Source organism: Scaptodrosophila lebanonensis, unplaced genomic scaffold (genome assembly GCF_003285725.1).
Source record: "Scaptodrosophila lebanonensis strain 11010-0011.00,11010-0021.00 unplaced genomic scaffold, SlebRS2 tig00000001-arrow-pilon, whole genome shotgun sequence".
Taxonomy (NCBI): domain Eukaryota; kingdom Metazoa; phylum Arthropoda; class Insecta; order Diptera; family Drosophilidae; genus Scaptodrosophila; species Scaptodrosophila lebanonensis.
This window is the reverse complement of record NW_022060529.1, coordinates 11,747,555-11,768,611: the sequence shown is the minus strand read 5'-3', so window position 1 is coordinate 11,768,611 and position 21,057 is coordinate 11,747,555. Positions and strand designations below refer to the sequence as shown.

Sequence of the window (21,057 nt, the reverse complement as noted above, 5' to 3'; positions counted from 1 at the left end):
AAAGCATATGATTTATTGTACTTTGTAAAATGTTAATTACAATTTTACATTTAAAAGTGATAATATCGCTGAAAGTCTTTACAACGCTGCTGTAATGAATACATTTGTGTAGTTTAATTCAAGTTTAGTTCTTTCACAAATATTATATGAATCACACAGTGCTTTCGCAGGAAAACAAATGAACATATTTATGAAAGTTTGATTTATGGTTTTTGTATTTGATTTCCTTCTTAAATTCCGGGTAAAAAATTATTATCGCTCTCGACACAATGATATCCAGCTTGTTTCACAGAAATTTACTTACAAATTCAATAATACAGTTGCATTTATATTGCATTTAATTTTTTTCCTCTTCACATTTGGTTTAAATGGAATACATACATAAAATTTGGATAAATGGGGAGCGCGAACAATGCCAAAAAAAAAACAATTTACTTATCTGGGAATCATAAAAATGGTTTTAAAAGCGCGCAACTTATGTCATAAAAAGTGAATAATCATACATACATACATACATCACAAAAATGCTATAGCACGCAGACTTTGGTCATCAGCATTATAGCTTGTTGCTATCAATTATTTAACTTATGGCTAATGTTTGTTTGTTTATAATTTAATTAGTCAGTCAAGCGTTCGATTTGTATGGTCGCATGCTTGATGTTGTATTTGCGTCCCGAGGCCAGTTGCGTTGCCTGCGCCAGTACGCTGTCGCCATCGGCGAATGGATCTGCAATAGGAATATGAGGAGCATGGAAATGAGAAAAGAAACTACTGTAAGTAATTAGTATCCATTTACCTATGACTATGTGCGCCATAAGCACACTGTGCTCGCTGGTATGCTGCCATACATTTAAGTGATGCACCGATCTGTAAGGAAAATTCAATTCGAGTTAAATGACTCTATTCAAGCGGAATCTGTACTCTGGACTCACTTGACGCCCTCTACGCTACGCAGCTCTTGCTCCAGAGATGGCAGATTCACGCCGACAGGCACCGCATCCAGCAATATGGCCACAGACTCTCGGAACAGCTGCACCGTGGTCATAATAACAATTATCGAGAAGAGCAGTGTGCACAGCGGATCCGCATACTTGGCACTTGGCTGTTAAGTGGGTGGCGATTGAAAGAGTGAGAACGTGAATTGAATTATTGCCATTGCTCCGTGTACCCCTTAGTAATTGCATAAACATAGTTGCTTTAATTAATTGACTTGTCTAGACACGAACTTACGCAAAATTTGATTAATACTGCGGCCAGAAAGACGCCAATGCTCTGCACCAAATCGCCAATGACATGAATCATCGCCGCTCGCAGGTTCATATTTCGCTCCGAATGATTGTGACTGTGTCTGTGTGGAATATACATATGTTTGTATTCCTATTAAAGTGTGTTACTAAACGAGTGGCAAGTCATGTTCTCTGATCTCCCAATTAGGCATAAAGTACGATCGCGAAGCATGTGATACTAATTAGCTCAGCTGTAATAATAACCTCTCCACTCTGTTAGCTTCATTTATTTATTTTTTTGTCGATATCGTCAAACATTCTCGAAGCGGTCTTCCAATAGCTGGAACTATTGTTTATTTATAAAACTTTATCAAATATGTTTCCCACATTCTAGCTAATGTGTATATTTCGTCTGTCAGCTTTAACCCTACACCAACAAATGGATAGAAAAATATATTACTGCAATCGTTCATTGTTCATCCGACAAAGGCAAATCAAATTCATTTAAATTCTGTGAAACGTACTTATACCAACTGAGTAATAAGTTGAAGACCGATATCTTAGCTGAATACAGTTAATAAATTTTTTTCATGACTCACTTCAAATGAACATAAAATTATTAATAAAATAATCATGAGTTTGACTTCTGAATTGAATGATGATAAACATAATTTCTAATAAAAGATAACTAACAAATGTAATTAAGTCCCCTTCCTAGAAGGGCAGCCACAAATTAAAACAACCAATCTACAAACCAATTAGCGATATAAAATGAAATTTAAGCTACGCACGGTAAAGCAAACGACAGCCTTTGATCCAACACTTCACTTTATAATTTGTTTTGAATTGTCGATTAAAACCGTTAACCGCATGCCATTGGAAATCACAAACACACATAAATTGGAAAATAAACAAAATATAGTAACTCACCCATTTTGATGCGTCGGCTTTAAGCCATTTGTTACAACAACAACATTATGGCCATTTGGCATTGTTAGGCCGCTGTGCGCTGTTGGGCTTGGGGGCGTGGCATGCGCATGACTGTGTCCACCATGACTATGCCCATGTCCATGTCCATTTCCATGGCTATGCCCATGACCTGTGGTAAACCAGGAGCCGTGCAAAACGAACATCATGCTGTGGGGCAGGTCTTCAACTTTAGATGTTCGCACTAAACTCTGCTTTCATGTGTATGTACTCACATAATATTTATGCCTATGCCGATTCCCGAAATTAACATCATTATATCGACATCCAAATCAAAATCACGAGAGTAGATGCGTTGAATGGCCACCACAACCAGCATTGCAGTGAGCAGCCAAATGCCCAGAATTGAGGCTAAAGCGCCCAGAACCTCTGTGAAAGGGTAAACACATATACTTGTACATATATATAATATCGCTGGGAAAATTGACAGTTCATGGCCTAATAATGTGGTGCTAATAATAGGAAGCTAAATGCAATTACAGGGGTTAGAGATGGGTACGTGCCAAGAGCTTTGTAAGTAGAATTAGTGGGGAAAATGAAAAAATGGAGAGCTAAAAAAGAATATTGCAAAATGTGCAGAAAAACAGAAAGATATGACTAATAAGATGTTGTTGCGGTTAAAGCTTTACTTTTCAAAAAGACTGTGATTCCATAAAGGTATTATTCTTAAAATCAATCTTCTATCTATCTTGAATTCTGTTTACTTCTGAAACGATATATGTTTTAATATTTTCGTTCAAAAGTTAAAAGCGATTTACGCCTAGGAAGTTTTTGGTTTACTGCACTAAAATATTAAACTAGTTAATCAGTTCGATGATATTGGACAAAACCCGACAAGACGAGTTAATAAGTATATGTTTTTGAATTATATTTAATATCAAGTTTTAGCAGCACTCTCTTAACATAAGAACGAATATGTGAGGAGGACATTAAGTTACTATGAATTTAATCGAAGCCATGTTAAGCGACAATTTCATAGGGGAATATCAATGCCAGTCCTTCAAAGGCGTCAAAACTATTAGACTAAATCAATTTTGTAATCATGCTTCTCTACTGCTTTTCACTGACGTTAGCCTTCAAGTAATAAACACGGGACAGGCAGACAGGCATTATAACAGCCACAGTTAGTGATACAGACACATAACATATCTCATTAGCATAGTGTCGGATATAATTGGATACTTACCAAAGCGTTTGTAGCCGAATGACATGCGCGCATCCGGTGGTCGGCCGCCCAACCAAATGGCAACCAGACCAATGACAAAACTAATGCAATCGGAGGCTAAATGTGCGGCATCTGTCATAATCGCTAAGCTGCCGGCCATGTATCCGCCAAGGAATTCAATGATCTGCGGTTTAGTGTGCCGGTAAATTTATCATAATTAAATCAAGTATCAAGCCCACACACACACACACGTGAGTGTGAATATATATATACATATGTGTCTGTGTGTGTGCGCGTGTGGTTGTATGTATGTGTGCGTGTATACTAACCATGAATATGCAACAGAGCGAAATTGCGAGCAGAATTTTAAATTTGGCCTCCTGCGCCGATTTGCTTTTGAGGTTCGCACCAAAACCACTCTGGGCGTGATGACAATGTTCTGGATTCCCGGACTCATGATGTTGCTGATGTAACTGCAAGTGCCACAAATGGCTTATAAATATGACAGACTTTGTGTATGTGTGTGTGTGTGAGAGAGAGAGAGAGAGTATATGCATATAAATGGGTTGCATATTTAAAGCGCAAGAGTTTCATGGCATACTAAGGGCAGCGCGATGTTTTTTGCGCGTTTTAAATTAATCAATCATCATCATGAACATCTCCCATGCATATGCATATTTACAGCAACGACTAAAAGCAGAAATAACAACAATAACACTTGCCAGATTATTGCCACTATCCTCCCGACTCAGTAGCGGCACCTCCCACGTATGCTCCTCCAGTTCATGTGCCACCACGTTCCCACTGACACTGCCACTGCCACTGCCACTGCGACTGCTGCCATTGTTGTGGTGTCGCCCGACACTACTGTATTTGGGATTATCATTTGGCATGAGTGTGTGATTGTGAGTGTGATTGTGATTGTGATTGCCTGCCACAATATTCAGTCTTATGCTGCCACTGTTATCATTAACGTTCTCGCTGAAATTGTTGTTGTTGCTGTGTTGATTATCATCGAAGTAAAGTGAAAAACTCTCGTCGTAGTCATCGTGTGTTATGGGAACCGATGCGTTGTCAAGCTTTTGATATTTTGACATTGTCTTGTTTGGTTTGTTGTCCTCGTCCTCGTCGGCGTCCTCGTCCTCGTCTTCGCCTTCGCCTTCGTCCCGATCCCTGTCCCCGCCCTCTTTCTCGTCCTTGTCTGTGTTTTCTCGTCTGTATGTCTGTTTGCCTCAATACTGTTGTCGTGATTCTGTGATTCCTTGATGTTCCTCTTTCCGTTTCTTTTCTGTTTTTGTGTTTTGTTTTAATTCGTCCTTGCTATGCTCTGTGTAATGTGTATTGTGTATTTATCATAATTAGTGAACGGGTGCACTAGCATGCGGTATTAGAGTGGCCTTTGTAAGCATTATCTTTTATATTATAGCGGATTCTCTTTTGTTAATCTGTTGCGGTGTTGTGGTTGTGGTGCGTGGTGTTTTGGGACTAAAAAGGGGGAATAGATACGAAATTTGTGTGTTATATTTGTGTGTAGTTCTAACATCGTAAGACATTTAAATCAAATTTATAAACTCAATTAAGGAATCCTTAATGTTAGCTGCAGAAACCAATTGTATACTTCCCCGCACAACAAGTAGAGAAGCTAAAGTCGGGTCCCGTCTTTGAAATACTCTGTACATACTATGTGTGTGTAGAATAATTATAGAAATTTAAAAAATTAAAAAAAAAAATTAAACAAAACTGGGGGTATTTGCCAAATTTGAGTTCTAAATTCCAAGAATTACGGGAGTTATGGTATCAGAAATTGCGGAGCTGAGGGGGGAGGAAATTCCAAAATACACATTTTCTGCGTGTTTACATAAGGCATCTTGGAATGAAATTTTGTGTCCCTAGGCCTTATAGAGATTTAGGTGATTATGCTAACGGCGTTTCCTAAAATAACCCATAGGTGGGGGAAAATCAAAAAATAAAACAAATATAGCCTACACAAATAAGGCATCTTTGTGCAAAAGGTTGGGTCTCTAGCTCTTATAGTCTCTTCGATCCAAGTGTTGATACGGACAGACGGGGCTAGATCGCCTCGTCTTGTCGTGGTGATCAAGAATATACATATATACTATGAGGGATCTGCCATACCAAGTACTTAAGTGATGGCAAATCGAGATTTAAATTGTGAAATTTCTGATAATTTAAATTAAATAAAGATAAATTGTGAAATGTTTTGATAAATTAAATTTAATAAAATAAATATTGTGGCAGCCCTCCTCTGCATTCTCATACTAAGTACTTAAGAGATGGCAATCGAGATTTAAATTGTGCAATTTCTGATCAATTAAATTAAATAAAAACAAGAAAGGAATGCTAAAGTCGAGCAGGCTCAACTCTTAAATACCCTGTACCACCCCACAAAAAAGTAATTTAATTAATTAATTAATTTAATTTAATTAATTAACTAAATATTAACTAATTAAATATAAAATATTCCATGCATGCATACATACATTTACATTTACATCAGAATCGTGCCTTATGCGTGTTTGTGTACTTGTACATATGTATGTATGTGTGCATTGGGCCTGGTTATATGGCTATAACTTTCTTTCCGATCATTCTATCATAATGAAACTTGGTATACGGATATATAATTACCAACCTAATGTGACTACCAAATTTTAGTTCAAAATTCCAAGAATTACAGTTATAGAAAATCAGTAATATAAGGGGAGTGGGGGGGCGGATCAGAAAAAATGAACAAACTCGTCCTTTCTCGGTCTCAGGAGAATCTGTATACCAAGTTTGGTTATTCTAGCTCTTATACTTTCGGAGATCCTTGCGTTCATACAGACAGACAGACGGACATGGCTATATCGACTCGGCTTGTCATGCTGATCAATAATATATATACTTTGTGGGGTCTACCAAGCCTCCTTCTGTGTGTTCCATGTGCACTCGCACAAAACTAAAATTGTGAAATTTGTGATAAATTAAATTGTACATTTCTTGTACAGAGTATAATTAACCAATACTCCCAATTCTAAGAAACGTTCAGATACCGATTGAGTTTTGCCCTGCGGTTAACTTTTTGTACCAAATAAATCAATTGCTGTTCGCCATTTAAAAAATGACCGATTTCTTAAAACGGGAACAGAACTGATAGTTGCACACAATTAAATAAAATGCATAACTTCAAAGTGAACTATATTTTTTATCAATATCAAAGCAAAAGGTTCTCCCCCAGTTGTTTGTTTTTGGCATGCCTTAAGGTATTTACACTGTCGTTAAAGTGTTTCTCCCCATATGTTCAGTTTGCTAATAAGTTTGCTTATCGCTCGTTTTTGTTTGGCATGTAACTAGTGCTTGTTCCACATTTTAGTTAACTTCGTTTGATTTATTTATTGCATCGCGATAAAGCGCCACGTTGCGGTGTTCGTGAAGCTTTGATAAGAGCTTCGACATTTAAATTTTTTGAAACTGTTTTTGAGCTCGATAGTTACACCCCACACCTCACACATGCCTTCGGCAATGCGACTTATTCACCCTGGCACTCTGGTTGTATAGTACATACAACTCAAATTGACTTTCACAAAAGTTTATAGCATTTTAAGTTGTTTTCTGATAAATAAGAATTGTACTAAGATTAGATATAAGCTAACGGCGCTTTTCAATTTGATAACATGAAGCGGTAGTATTTTTCTAATGGTGTAAAAATTATTAAATGTAGCTAGCACTATGCTGACTCTAAAAATAAATATACACAAAATCTTTGAATACCGCTGTGCTGGTCCCCAGCTGGCTGACTGCTGCCAGTGTTTTTAAGATTTGGCCTCTGCAGCTATCAGCGGCGTAGATAAGACAGTTTATGCTGCTAATTAGTCTGCGAACAGTTTATATTTCAACTGATAAAAAGTTATACAAGCTGAATTCACTGGACTACAAAACTTGAGGTTTTACTTAAAAAAATAGAACTTTATTAGAAAATGTACGGAAGTTACCACAAGTGGGGGAAAGTTGGGTTCAAGGATCAAACTGAATTGTAAATACGTTCGGTGTACCGTAGAAATATTTTGTATGGGTCGGCATATCGGGAGAGTATTTTTCTTCAGCTTGGGGTGCCATATTTCTCTCTCCGAATTGGTTGCAATAAAGTTTAAGGTGAAATTACAAATATGTTCCGTTTTAAACACAATAAGCTAAAACCATTGGGCCGATAAGGCTTCGAAAATATTGGTTATGGCGAAAGACCAATTATATTTCACTTTTAATGATCAAGATTTAAGTTGACTAGTGCTATTCATCACTTTGCACTTCGCACACTTTTTACCAGATGATTATAATCCCTCATAAGCTATTTGAAGAAAAAGCTTTTTTGCAAACTGAGATGAGAATATCTCCGCAGTGTCATTCAGTTCCTCATTATACTCAGCGGAGTACTCATCAACATTCATTATGCACTTAAAATTCTTGCTTATTCGCCTGCTGATCGACGGATTGTTGTTAGGGGGATTACTGGCGTGGATTCTGAACTTTTGGAAATTATGGTTTCCGACTACACAAAGTGGCTTTTACTGCGACGATCGAACGCTGATGTTTCCTTTAAAGGAGAGCACTGTAAGTTCTAGCCTGGTTTTCGTTGTGGCTCTTTACGTGCCGCTTGTGGTGATCATTTTGTTGGAGTTGTGCAAATGCTGGCACCGATACAACTATAAAGATGTTGGAATACTGCATCTCTGGCCACTTTACAACACTTTGAGATATTTTCTCTTTGGCTACGAGGCGCAGTCGTTGCTGGCCAGAATGACCAAACACACCGTGGGCCGCCTACGACCGTATTTCTTTGCGGTTTGTCAACCGCTTCTCACCCATGGGAGTACCTGCTTGAATTCAACAAATGGGTTCTATCACACAAACTACGCCTGCCGATCTGATATGCCCTATAATGTGCGTTATTCCTTCCCCAGTGGCCACTCGGCTCGAATATTCTACGGGTTGATTTTTATGGCTCTCTACTTGCAAGTGCATCGAGGACGTCGCTGGAGATCGGTTGGTGTGGGCAGCACATTGTTATGGCCTCTTTGCCAACTGGCTTGTGTGATGTTCGCCACTTTTGTGGCCCTAGTCCGGGTGGTGGACCACAAGCATCACTGGTCGGATGTCCTGGCGGGTGCTTTGCTGGGTGCCAGCATTGCCTTTGTCACAGTACGAGGGGCTATGGCTGAGGCGTTGGCGGAGAGGCAGCGGCTGCGACATGTCAGCAGCGTACAGGCGCCCCCACTGCACCGGGTATGAGATCAAAAAACCCAATTTTGCCGATGGAAATAAACCTGCTTAATACAAGTTTTAATAATAGCATGTATATTTTGAACCATTAATTGAATCTTCATTATCGAATCTAAGTTATGTACATATTTCAAAATTCTTTTAAAACTTGAAAATATTGCAAGTGTTGTAAAAATAAACTTACTTATTATTTGAAACATTATTTAAATCTCCCTACAAATATATGTAGATTTGCTTTTCTTTCACTTTTTTGATCAGTAAAGTCAACCACTAATAAATCTTCGAGACCATAGACACTCTAAGCATACTTGCAATAGTGGAACAAAAGCCGACTTACATACAGTTTTAGGATATATAGTACTATAAGTGACCAAACGCAACTAGAAATTAGGCCGAAAAAATATTCAATATTAATTATGTTTTATATTGCCTAATTTTATTTCTAATTGGTCATGAACATTAACTTAAATATGTAGACGTTGCGAGAATTCCCAAATTACTGTTTTTAAATTTTCAAATTTAGAATTGTGTATAAAAGAAGAGCCCAATTTATTAATTAATTTTCACTTAACCAATAATCTAAAAATGGAGATGACAATAATTTGGATCATAGAGGCATTATAATGCTTGCTGTGCAGGTAGGAAAGTCTACAGACGAAAGCAATAATAACCCCGTTATCTCATCATACAATTCTATGATTATTATTTATTATGAATATAGTAAGTACATATACAAGTATATATGCTGTCGTAGAGAGAAAATAAAGAGTTCGCAAGGCCGATCTCTTGTTTATTCATTTTGATCAAAGTTAGATATTGTCTTTAATATAAGTACTAACAAGAGAGAACGCTACAGTCGAGCAAGCCCGACAGTGTAATACCCTGTACCCAGGTAAACTTCCGTCACTGAGTTATATGCGCCCATAGCAGCAGCATAAAGAGGAAGAAGAAGAGCGAACTTGTTGCTGCAGTTTGGGGGGGTTGTACTGGTGAGAATTTGTTTTGCTAATAACTTTTCTTAGAATTAACCGAATTTGATAAAATTTTAAACAACAGTAGATAATTGTATAGAAATTATGTGTGCAAAGTTTGGTTTAGGTAGCACTTGAAATGTGGACGCTATTGACGAAATTCTGTAGCGGGGGAAGGGGGAGGAAATTAAAAAAAAAAAATTAAACTCGTCCTTACTCGGACCTAGGAGAATCTGGATGCCAACTTTGGTTATTCTAGCTTTTATAGTTTCCGAGATCCTTGCGTTCATCCAGACGGACGGACAGACGGACAGACGGACGGACAGACGGACAGACGGACGGACATGTCTAGATCGATTTCTCTCGTCATGCTGATCAAGAATATATATACTTTATGGGGTCGGAGATGCTTCCTTCTGTATGTTACATACTTTGCACAAACCTAATATACCCTTTTTACCCTACGGGTACAGGGTATAAAAAGCAGAAAAAGCGTTGGAAAAGCGTTAAAAAACAAATCCGTTTCAAGTGCTTAAGATTATATCAAATAGCTGTATCAATAGCTCTTACCGATCATTATTTCTTGTTAGAAGCTCAAAGCAGAGCACTGATTACATTTGGAAAGTTACACTTTTTTGATAAAGGCGATATATCAGGAATCGCAACAATCTATTTGGTTGGCTAGTATGGATAATGAGCTCTATATATTAACATTTTGATAGTGCTCTTCCTCTTCCTGGCCATATCGATGGGTAGGTATCAAAATAATGCAAACGGACTATTGATAAAGTGTACGTGCTCGGGCGCCCTTGCCCCTACACAAGCAACCGAAGTGTCTAGCTCGGGCAAATGGAATGGGAATGGTATTTTGAGAAATTTATTGTTGACAGCAGCGTCATGAGTTGAGCTCTTGCCTACACACACACAAATACACACATTTAAACATGCACACATCCATACATACGCACATACACCCGCATGCACAAACTTATTTGTAGACATCTTGTGGGCAAAATTGGCCGTTTTGTGTTGCTTTTTGTTATTTCATTTTCATTTTTCTTTTCAGTTTTATTTCATTTCACTTCAATTTATAACAGTTTATTTATGGCAGCGCACAATTTTTGGGTTCCTCCTGCTGGAGCATTTTGTTTAGACCTTTTGCAGCGCCCGTTTATTTCTGGCCTTCTGTGGGCAAACAAACATGCACCGAACAATAAACAGCTAATATGAGCATTTCCTTTATTTGAATGCATATACTATGTACATATTTTGATCAGAAGAGGGAAATGCGCAATAGAGTAATATTTTTTGCACATCCAAAATAAACTATTAGTAATAATTAGCTATTCATTCTATGAAACCGCTGTTCAGAGAACGGCACTCAAGTATAACGATATTTAAAATATTAATAAAAAGTAATGACAACCAGAGCAAAAATAATTGAAACACGCAATTGTATTTGCAACAAAAACAACAAGAGCAGCCAGCATGCAAGGCGTTGTACATTGACCTTATCAACAGGTTTTGTTATTGTTTTATTTTCTTTCTTTGTTTTTAGTCCGGCTTTGCCACTGCTTAATGAATTTATTGTTGTTGCTGTTGCTTTTACAGCTTCATTTGTGCATTTGTTGCATTCGCTGTTGAGCAGAAATTAAAGCTGGTCTGGCTCGAGCTCAAGAACACATTAAATTATTCTCATTTCGAGTCTGGTGAATGGCGAGAAGCTGTTATCAGGCGGATACCACAAGAGAGCATGTGCGGCAAAGTTGTGAGACTTTTAATGCGGACTTCATTATGAAAAACGCTGTTTTTATGCCCTTCACTGAAAACTGTATTAAGCGTATACTGTTTTTGCTGTGGCGGTTTGTAACACCCATTAGAAAATATCATACACCACGTATTAGAGCTTGATTTGTGATCAGCATGGCGAGATAAGTCCACTTCAACATGTTTGTTCGTTTGCTCAATCACTATTCCTAGAGACCGATCATGTCAGATCACTATTTGATAAGAGTTTAAATTAAATTTCAAATATGGACCCAGTGGTTCCTTGTGGTGAAGGGTATATAGCTTCGGTGCAGACGAACATAACTTCTGAGCTCTATTTCTTTTGTGTTTTTTTTACACATTGCGTGCTGGGGAATTTCTAGGCAATTGTATGTTAATATGTTGGCGTTTTCACAGTGTCGCAAATCTTTGAAAAAAACTGTGCACTCGAAGCAATTTCCTGGTCATGTAATTGCAAATAAAATGCGGCGTGAAATTTGTCACACTATTTAATACACACACACCCGTAGTTCATTTCGTAATAGAAAGCACACAACCAGCTTTGCTTGTTGATTGCAAATTGTTGATAACAATTCAATTTCTTTAGATTTCAAATCAAATCACCTTTTGTGTATTTAACAAATTTGTTTCAATTCACGTGCTTAACTTTAAAGCAAGATCATTAGAAGAAAGCTCGAACGTTTTCACCGACAGCTTCACACGAAACGCGCTCATCGCCAGCGACGCATGAAGTTCAACTAACAGCAGCAGCACCGGCACCGGCAGCGGCTCCGGCAGCGGCAGTCGAGGAGACTGCTTATGAAGAGGGAGAGAGAGCATGGAAGAGAGAGTAGAGGAAGCAACTGAGCACTGGGTGTCTAACCGCAATGCCATAATCACTCTTAGAGCTCCCGGTTGTGTGGCGGTGCTAATTTTATTTAGGCTGTGCTAGTGTTACTCTAGAGTTGTGTCAAAAAAAGCTGGATCAACAAATGAGACATTCAGACATACTTGTTATTAAGAAAATGTGACAAATAACGCCGCAAACTCTTCCAATTTAGTGGTGTGGGAGAAGTATGTTCCAAAAAGTATTAGCTGCCATAATATACAGCAAACAAATATTACAATATAACGATATGCAGTTTGAAACCAATTTAAACCGAAAATGTTGCTCTATTTAAGACAACATTCCAATCACTGCTTTATGATATACATAGATTGGCTGATCTGGTCGGTAGACAAGTGAAACACATGCTTGTAAATATATAAAGGAAAGTGGAGTAGAGCTAAAAGCATAGCGCTTCTTATTCTAAGATCTTTCATAAATACCACTAGCCGTTTGTTTTTTGTTTTGAATGTTCTCCCCAAAAGCATTTGAGAAGCTCTGGCAGAAAATGGCTAACCCGGCAACACTGGTGATTATCAGTGCACGCGCTCACGAACTCGCTCACTTAGCGCTCATTGCAAGTCTGCGGTCTGTCATTGGAAGAGTGGAGTGCTTTGCTTTGTGAGCGAAAGTGCTCGATTTTGAGTTTTTAATTTGACTCTGCTTGAATGAAAATTTCCATATGTTTACATGTATTTATGTATTTACCGCTAGCATACTACGAGTTTATTTTGCTCAACTTGGCACTTTTGCGTATCTCGATCGGATGGGGCGCTGATTAAGTTGTTTATACTCGCATCGTTCACAGTGTCCGCCTGACATTTGTAAACAAAACTGTGTGTGCGCGCTTTTTATAAGTGTTTATTTTTTATTATATATTGGTAAATATTTAGGGTGCATACATACACACAAATATACTATAAATATACATACATATATGAATGCCAAATAAATGCGTGTCTGTATCTAAACATAAAAAAAAATCAAAAGGCTGCCAGTGAAAAGTGCACAGCCAAGCTAATGGGCAACTGTTTTATTTGCTGTTATTGCTGCTGTCTATTAAATTTAATTAAATGACAAATCCGTGCATGCTTCACACAGCACGTAACACTCTGCTGATTCACTATATAGACTTTGTACAAGTATATATACTGTACTTGTACATATGTACTTGTATATGTGCATGACTGTCAATTTTTTGGATGCCTCTAAGGCATTTCGGTCGGGCTTATCGTGCCGCGAGATACTTGTACATAGCTGAAACATAGTGGAAGAATTTATTAAATCCAAAGTGTATCTTCCGAATTTATTATTTCAATGTGTATATTTGTATGTGTCAATATTTAACATTAATAGTACATTAATGCTTATGATAACAATGCGCATCATTATTTGAACACATATGTATCTCTGTCGATTTGTTTCGTCATCTTGATCGTTGGTGTACCTATAACATCGGATCTGCCATGCCTCCGTTTTTTTGTTACATACATTTGGTCTAAACGACCTTCTAGTAGGCCCTTTAACCAGGTACAGGGTATACAAATTACGCTATGGTTGTTGCACCATTTGACTGATAACCTCAACTAAATTGCACTGCTGCTGAACTGCAGTTGTAGTGGAAATTACAAGCATTTAAAAAAATTGTTTTTTTTTTTAACCATTTATTTTTTCAGCTAGTACATATTCAAATATCAATATATTAATTGGAAATATCAATTTTGCCGTAAAACATATCACACAAAATACATCAACAAATTTACCCCACACATAAAAGTAATAACAACAAATTGAGCTGAAATTGAATTGAAAAGATATACTACTTGTAGATGCTTAACAGCCTTCATTCTTTTTTCCATTCCATTCCCTTCATCTATCTGTATTTGGCTGATCATAGCAAATGGGGGCAAAAAGCAACGTTAACTATTAGAGGCACATAAGAAAAGCGATTTGAAATGTACCCAAATGGGTTCTGCGATAAAATTTCAATTAATAACAGAGCGTATTAAATTATTTGAGACGAATTCAAATATTAGGTTACACGCACGACTGCTGACAGCCGCAGCCGGGATCCCAATGTCTGAAAAATTTCTACTTGCTGCAACAGTCGTCTTCGTCCTTTAACAGTTTGCAACATGAAAAGTACAGCTCATGTAGCACAAAAGTTAGCTTTAGACCCTACTTTTAAAACCCATGTGGCTGTACAGGTGTGAGTATGCGGGTTTTCTTTCTGTGTGTGCGTGTGTTTATATTCATATATGTATGTGTACTTGTAACACCTCGCTAGCAAAACAAAATCTTGTCTGCGGGTAAGCGGCGAAGCCGCAGCAGAAATTTAAAGCAAAGAGAAAAAGTAAGTCAAATAAATTAAATTTCTCAGATTTTTGTAAAAATGTTGCGACAACATCTAACTTCTTGTGGCACGCCTTACACATGAGCACACACGCACTTAGACACACACATAAATACTACATATATATACTAATAGAAACAGCCTTAACTGGTATGGCGAACCCCTGTAAACAAGAAAAACGTTGCGTATACGCCCCCTTGCCACAACTTGTACAAAAAGTGGGACTGTCTGCTGAGCACGCCGCCAAGCCACCGTCAAACAAAAGCAAATATTTTATTCAAACGCCTACAGGGTTGCCACCCATTCTGATAAGCGTGTAGACAAATGCTCGACGCACACTGGTCCCCAAAATGTTCTTTGGGGAAAATGTACAAATAAACACTAATAAATAGAGTTTTTTCATATCTGATATACTATACATGCAAATGCATGATTTTGTTTTTTAGTTTCCGAAATTAAATGTTAAATAAATTAAACCAAACTGTGGTATTTAAAATCTAGTTAATTAAGAACTTTTTACTTAAATGCCAATTACTTTTACATATTGCAGTCAACTTTGATCAAATGCCACTTGTTTCAAATGAAACAGACTTGTTTTCTTGTCGTTCGATTTACAAGTTCAAGTGATTTTGAATCCCCTGATGAGAAATGTAATTTCCATTTAAGTTAAATAATTATATTTACCAGTTATCCGTAATTGCTATTATCCCAGTGCATGTGTATTGTCGCTATTCTGTTAATTGAAATAAAATGATTTTTAGCTACCAATTTCTCAAAAGCTCACTCATAAAAATGTTTGGACATTATTTCGCTTTAGCTTAGTTTTATAAACATATGTCGGAAATTTAATTAAAAAACCAAAATGTTCTTGCTTTTTGAGTAAAGTAAAGCCTTGCAAAACTTAAGCTTCTTCCACTTTCGAATTGACATGATTTTCTAAACTTAAGATTTAGCTGTAAGATCTCAAAATTGTTGTAATTCTGAGCTGGGCTTTATAAGTGGAATGTGTTTCAAAGAATAGTCTTGGAACTTTAAGGCCACTGTGCCGTCGTTAGATTGCGCGTTTGCTTGAGTGGTTGTCTGGGCTCAACTATTCATGGTGGGTTCGCCGCTGAGACGTCGCTGCATAGATGCCATTGATGATGTTGTTGATTGTCATTGTTTGTGGGTGTGTGTTGTTGGCAGCTTCTAGCCCCACTGCCGTTACCGTTGTCCTGCTATTTTGCGGGGCGTGCAACAATTTGCGTTTTGCAGTAGGTTAACGATAACTGACAAACATGAAACACAGATTAGGCATTAAGCATTTGACTTCTGAGCCTAATCGCATGAAGAAGTGGCAGTCTACCTCCCGCCCATTTTTGCCTTCCAGCCTTTCTGCCATGCCGCGTAATTAGAAAAGCAAACAAATTACTTTGACGGCTCGACGCCTCATCGTATCGACGGCTACTTAACCAGCCCTCCTCAAACGCCAACAGACAGGGTACACGTATAGGCGAGTGAGGACTCCCCTCGCTTCAGAAAGGAAAACATCATCGAGACGCGTAACGAACGAAATCAAGAAGCTATCGCACTTCAGAGGAAAATAGCAAAAATTGTCGCCAGGTGGGGGGCAATGAAGGCCCACTCATGTGCTTCTCAGACAGTCGCTAGCAGGTGACAGGCAAAGTGAATTTAATAAAAAGTGCCGGCAGCGTTTCAATGACTTGGTGTATTTGTATGTGTGTGTGTGTGTGTATGAATGTGTGGGTGTGTGCGTGAGTCTAACGCCCCCAAAAATGGTATTGATGTAAGCAATTTGGGGTGCCGGTGTCGGTGCCGATGCCGTTGCCAGTTGGTTGAAGGTCCTTATGGGGTTTCATTTACACCGACAGCGTCCTTTTTCCTTTTGCTTCGGCATAGCTCTGGGCACGTCAGAAAAGCTGCCTATATGTATGTCTGTGTGTGTGTGTGTTTTTATTTTGTGAGCTTAATTGAAAATTGAGTGCTTAACTTTGATTTTGTTTTCAGCGGAAGCGCCACTCGAACTCCTGAATGCCTGACTGCCTGACTGCCTGCCTCGCTTCCTTCCCCCACTACCGCCTGGTTGGTTTTTGTGTGGCTTTTGGCACGTTCTGTTTGCACTTTTTTTTTTTTTGTCGATGCTACATGCCCGCCGTTTGTATTTATATTTTTTCGTCCAGCACTCAATACTTTTTGCACCTCACATTTTTTTTCGTCTGCGGTCTACAATTCTCAGCGGGTGGCAACAGAAACTTTTTTGTTAGTTTATTTTCCAATTGACAAATTGACTTGTTGGCCTCGCCAAGAGCATGGATTTCGGTTTTGTTTCGTAATGCAGTCAAATTTGTTGCTCCTGCTGTTTTAAATGAGTTTATTGATCCATCTGTTTCCAGTTTCATAAATTTACAAAAAATTTAATCGTATTTGTTTAAGGAATTACCATTAATTGTGACGTTACCAACGGCATGGGGGCAGAGCTTTCGCATTTGGATGTGAATACTGATAGGAAAGGACACACTCTATGTATTTTGTAGATAGGCCAATCGAAATGATGTTTAAGGTGGATTTTGAGGTGACCTGAATAAAATTGATTACAAATATTTAATAAGGTGCGCTAATGGATAGGCCTATCTTTAATTTATACAATATTTGTTGATAAGCTGAAATGTTTAGCCAGAGATCTAAATCCACTTGAAGCAATATGAAAAGTATAATGAGAATGTTGATCGATTCACTATCATCTCAGATCTAAGATCAAGAAGAAAAAGAATCGACACCAAAGAAGGCGAAGACGAATCCAGAGTCATGTCGTCAGTTCCTTGGATTGTACGGCGGTTAATTTGTATGGATTATCTTCCAATATGACAAACAATCAGTTCAATTCGAACTTACCGAGTTTGTAGAGAATAAAGGAAAACTGCTCCCCTAGTTGTTTGTGTTTTCGTTATTAAGTTACATACATAGGTACTTCAGGATCTATCCATGTATTATAAAATAAACATAAGTAAATTAAAATATTATTATTAGCCATTTTGGCAATGCCCTAAACAAAGAGAGAAAGAGAGAGATATAGAGGGAGATAGAGAGGGAGATAGAGAGGGAGATAGAGAGGGAGATAGAGAGGGAGATTTCGGCTGTGAGTAGCTGAGGAACCCATTTCAATTGCAGTTTGAATGTATTTTTTGTGTATCTTTCTTATGATATTTGTGGTCGTTAGGTTAGAATCGATGTACTTGTATTATTTTTTATGAATGCTAATTTGTAATTTGATTTTCTCTTTACTTTCTTAAGTAGTGGCTTAGCTAAAGAATTGGCAATGCTGCTCTTCAATTTAGAATTGATGCATTTTGAATTGCTCCATCTGTTTTAATCGGCGAAAATTTAGCAACATCGTGTTACATGCCAATTTATAGTTGCGGTTGGTGGGTTATCACTTGCTCCTAATTGAAATTGTCACATTGCATTGTAATTATGTGTGCGAGTGTGTTTAACCGCGACATAATTTGGCAGGGCGCTTTTATTTACACTATCTGTTCCCATCCCCCCCTCGGCTAGTAGAGCAGCCGCGGCAAATTAGTTGCAGCGACCACAGGGCATTACAATCGATAAGGCCTGCAGTGTTGCGCTGCCAGCTGGCTCAGCAGCTTGGTTTAACCGAATTAGTAAATGGAAATTGGGGCCTGCAGGCGGTCAGAGGAATGCCTAATGTGTCGACAGGCTTCTCGTTGGTATGAGGGAAGAGTGCAGAGCAAGTCTCCTGTGGCCTAAAGTGCAAACAATTCAAGGAAATTCAAGAAAAATGAAGACAGATCAACACTCGCAACTGTCGACTGCCTGTCTTTTTCTGCAGGATATGTGCGAGTGCGAGTGCGAGTGTGTTTGTATATTTGTATTTACTCAAATGTCAGCAGATGTTTAATTATGTAACAGTATCTAAACATAATGTGTTTGTATTTGCATGGCACTGTTGGCTTTAGCATCTTTGATTGCAAGGCCGTGTACGAATTAGTCGTCCAGCTGGCGAATCTGTCCAAAATAAATTACGCATGGCAAAAACAAATAGACCGCAGCACACGCCGTTTGTAGTGAAGTACAAGCATAAGTGTGTACTCGTATGTAGGTCTGAGATTCTAATATACCTTTTTGTATTGCTGTGTTTGTTAGCATTTACCTGCACTAATTACATTCACCGAGCAATAAAGACATCCTAGATTGCACATTAATCATGGGAATTATCAAGGGTGTAGCTACAAGAACCACAAAATACTTATACTACCATAATTTATGCCACGAAGTATCTTTTTGTGTATTTCAAGGAGTATATGAGTAATGTTATAGTTGTGTGTAATGCTTAGTTGTTCTGCATTCAACAGAAAATATATTCTGCATTGTAGATAAGACTGCTGAAATGGCAATGCAAGTGCGGCAAACTACCGAGTTTTGTATGGCTTTAAAACAAATGAGAGTATACTTTATTCAACGTTACAATATGTTAAATATGATATTCAGGAAGATATTTTAGTTTATCATATGGATGTGAAATCATTTGGCTCTTAGTATTTACTACTTGTATATACCCCTTTACTGTAATATATATAGGATAGCGTAATTTAAAATATAAAATGCGTACTGAACTAACTTAATACTAGTTACAAAAATAGTTTGGTTATTGTGTGTATAAAATTTAAAATAAAAAATTTTTAATTTATTTTTTAAATTAAAAAACTGGTTTATTTCAAAAGTTACTGGACTTTAATAGCAGCTCCAAATTTAAATTAATTTATCTTATTCCCAGCATTTCAACGTTTTCAAAATTGATTTTTTGTTTCTGTTAGCTTTGGCAGCGCCCTGGTCAAAAATTCCGGGAAATTCGCACAGAAAAAAGGCTCGCAATACGAGTGCTGCAGCTAGAAAATCCGATTTCATTTGTGAGCCAGCAGCTAGCTAGATATGTACATACCTTCAAAACGGTTCTTTTTGGAAAAAATGCATCTAATGAAAAAACTGGTACACTCAAAAAAGGGAAAAATGCGCTTTACATGGGTAGGTGCTCACCATTTTTCAATTGGTTACAAATGGTTTATGTTCGTTTTTGGGAACATATTTTCGATGAGAGGGCCTTTTCATTTCACTCGTGAAAGTAATTTGAAATTAGGTGCAGGTTTATTTTAAATGTATGCTGTTTAGATAGATTTCTGGTGAATGCTCCACCAAATAGTATATCTGGTTTATATTTTTTTAAAACATATATTTTTTGTCAAGGTCGGCACAAATACATATGAATATTAATTTGATTTTGTTTCTCAGCTTAAAATACATTACCTGTTAAGCAAACGTTCATTTTATGAGACAGATTACAGATTTTCCCACATTTCAAGCTGAATGTCTTCCGTGCATATTTCCAGGTTTTCTATAGAATACACATTCAACAATAGTTTGACTAGCAAGTTATTAATAAGGAAACCGCCTGTGTTTATTCGATAAATAGATGTATGGGAACAGGAACTTGAGGCTGATTATCTGCAAAGTCAAAATTGTTTAAACTTGCTCAATCAAGGGTACGTTACGCCACTAATAAACATCATCATCAGAGTGTTAGCTTTGAAATCACACATAAAATTCCATGCCAAATGCCTTGTACTTTATATATACTACAAATGTTCGTGGGTATATGCCGCCATACTATATGTACAAGTATAAGAAAATATGTAAATGTGTGCGCTCGACACAGTCAGTGGGTGGAGATGGGTAGGAGCAGCAGGAGGAGAATATGCAATACAAGCCCACATAACACTAGTGAGAGCACACATATAGACACACTTAGACCGAATGAACGCTTCAGTGCGCCGTAGTCTTTATACCTACAAGAACAAAAACAAAAACAGCTATGTAGTGATATGGCAACAACATTGGAGCAACATGATCATCATCATCACAATAATCATCATCGCAATCGTCGTCTTCGTCGTCTCCATCGTCGTCGTCGTCATCAACATTAGCAACGTCATTGAGAATAAATGCCAGAGCAACGAGCTACGCATTCAAGTGACTTAATTAAACGTTTTCCTAGCGCAGATAAATGCTGAGGTGTGTGTGTGTGTGAATGTGTTTTGCATGTGTGAGTGTGTAAGGCAATCGGAGATGCTAAGGCACGGGCTAGGGGTGGAGTCAGAAATGAACTCGTTAGAATGAATGATAAGCGGCGGAATGGGCGATTGCGTTAGCTTCTTAGAATTTGTATGAGGGTGTACGTGTGCGTGTGTGCGGGTGTGTGCGTGTGTGTATGTGATGAAGCACGTTTTTATAAATTGCACACGAGCGCATTAAGACGCTGCTTCAATCTAGTTGGCATTAATGCATAAGATTTCAAGGTCAGATTAGCAAAGGTCCTTACCCTCCGTACCACTCCAAATTCGAACTAAGTG

The 21,057-nt window shown here is 37.9% G+C and overlaps 2 protein-coding genes across 4 annotated transcripts; one reads left to right on the top strand and one right to left on the bottom strand.

The window, feature by feature from the left end:
• Positions 1–307: 307 nt before the first annotated feature.
• On the bottom strand, positions 308–12,135 carry LOC115625281 (zinc transporter 2). 3 transcript variants are annotated; one of them, XM_030520294.1, is made up of 10 exons: positions 12,018–12,135; positions 4,101–4,863; positions 3,708–3,851; positions 3,400–3,562; positions 2,429–2,582; positions 2,157–2,363; positions 1,231–1,348; positions 933–1,102; positions 797–867; positions 308–727 (listed from the first exon to the last, which is right to left on the bottom strand). In XM_030520294.1, the coding sequence occupies exons 2-10, from the start codon at positions 4,473–4,475 to the stop codon at positions 618–620; spliced, it is 1,512 nt and encodes a 503-aa protein (XP_030376154.1). In that variant the 5' UTR covers positions 4,476–4,863; positions 12,018–12,135; the 3' UTR covers positions 308–617. The 3 variants fall into 3 exon arrangements, with proteins under 3 accessions (XP_030376154.1, XP_030376170.1, XP_030376162.1); XM_030520310.1 differs by having other exon boundaries at positions 4,101–4,359; positions 12,018–12,124; XM_030520302.1 differs by lacking the exon at positions 12,018–12,135 and having other exon boundaries at positions 4,101–4,940.
• LOC115625301 (putative phosphatidate phosphatase) lies at positions 7,843–8,719 on the top strand. The gene has a single exon (XM_030520322.1). It carries the CDS (start codon positions 7,963–7,965, stop codon positions 8,662–8,664), a length of 702 nt encoding a protein of 233 aa, XP_030376182.1. The 5' UTR covers positions 7,843–7,962; the 3' UTR covers positions 8,665–8,719.
• Positions 12,136–21,057: the final 8,922 nt, after the last annotated feature.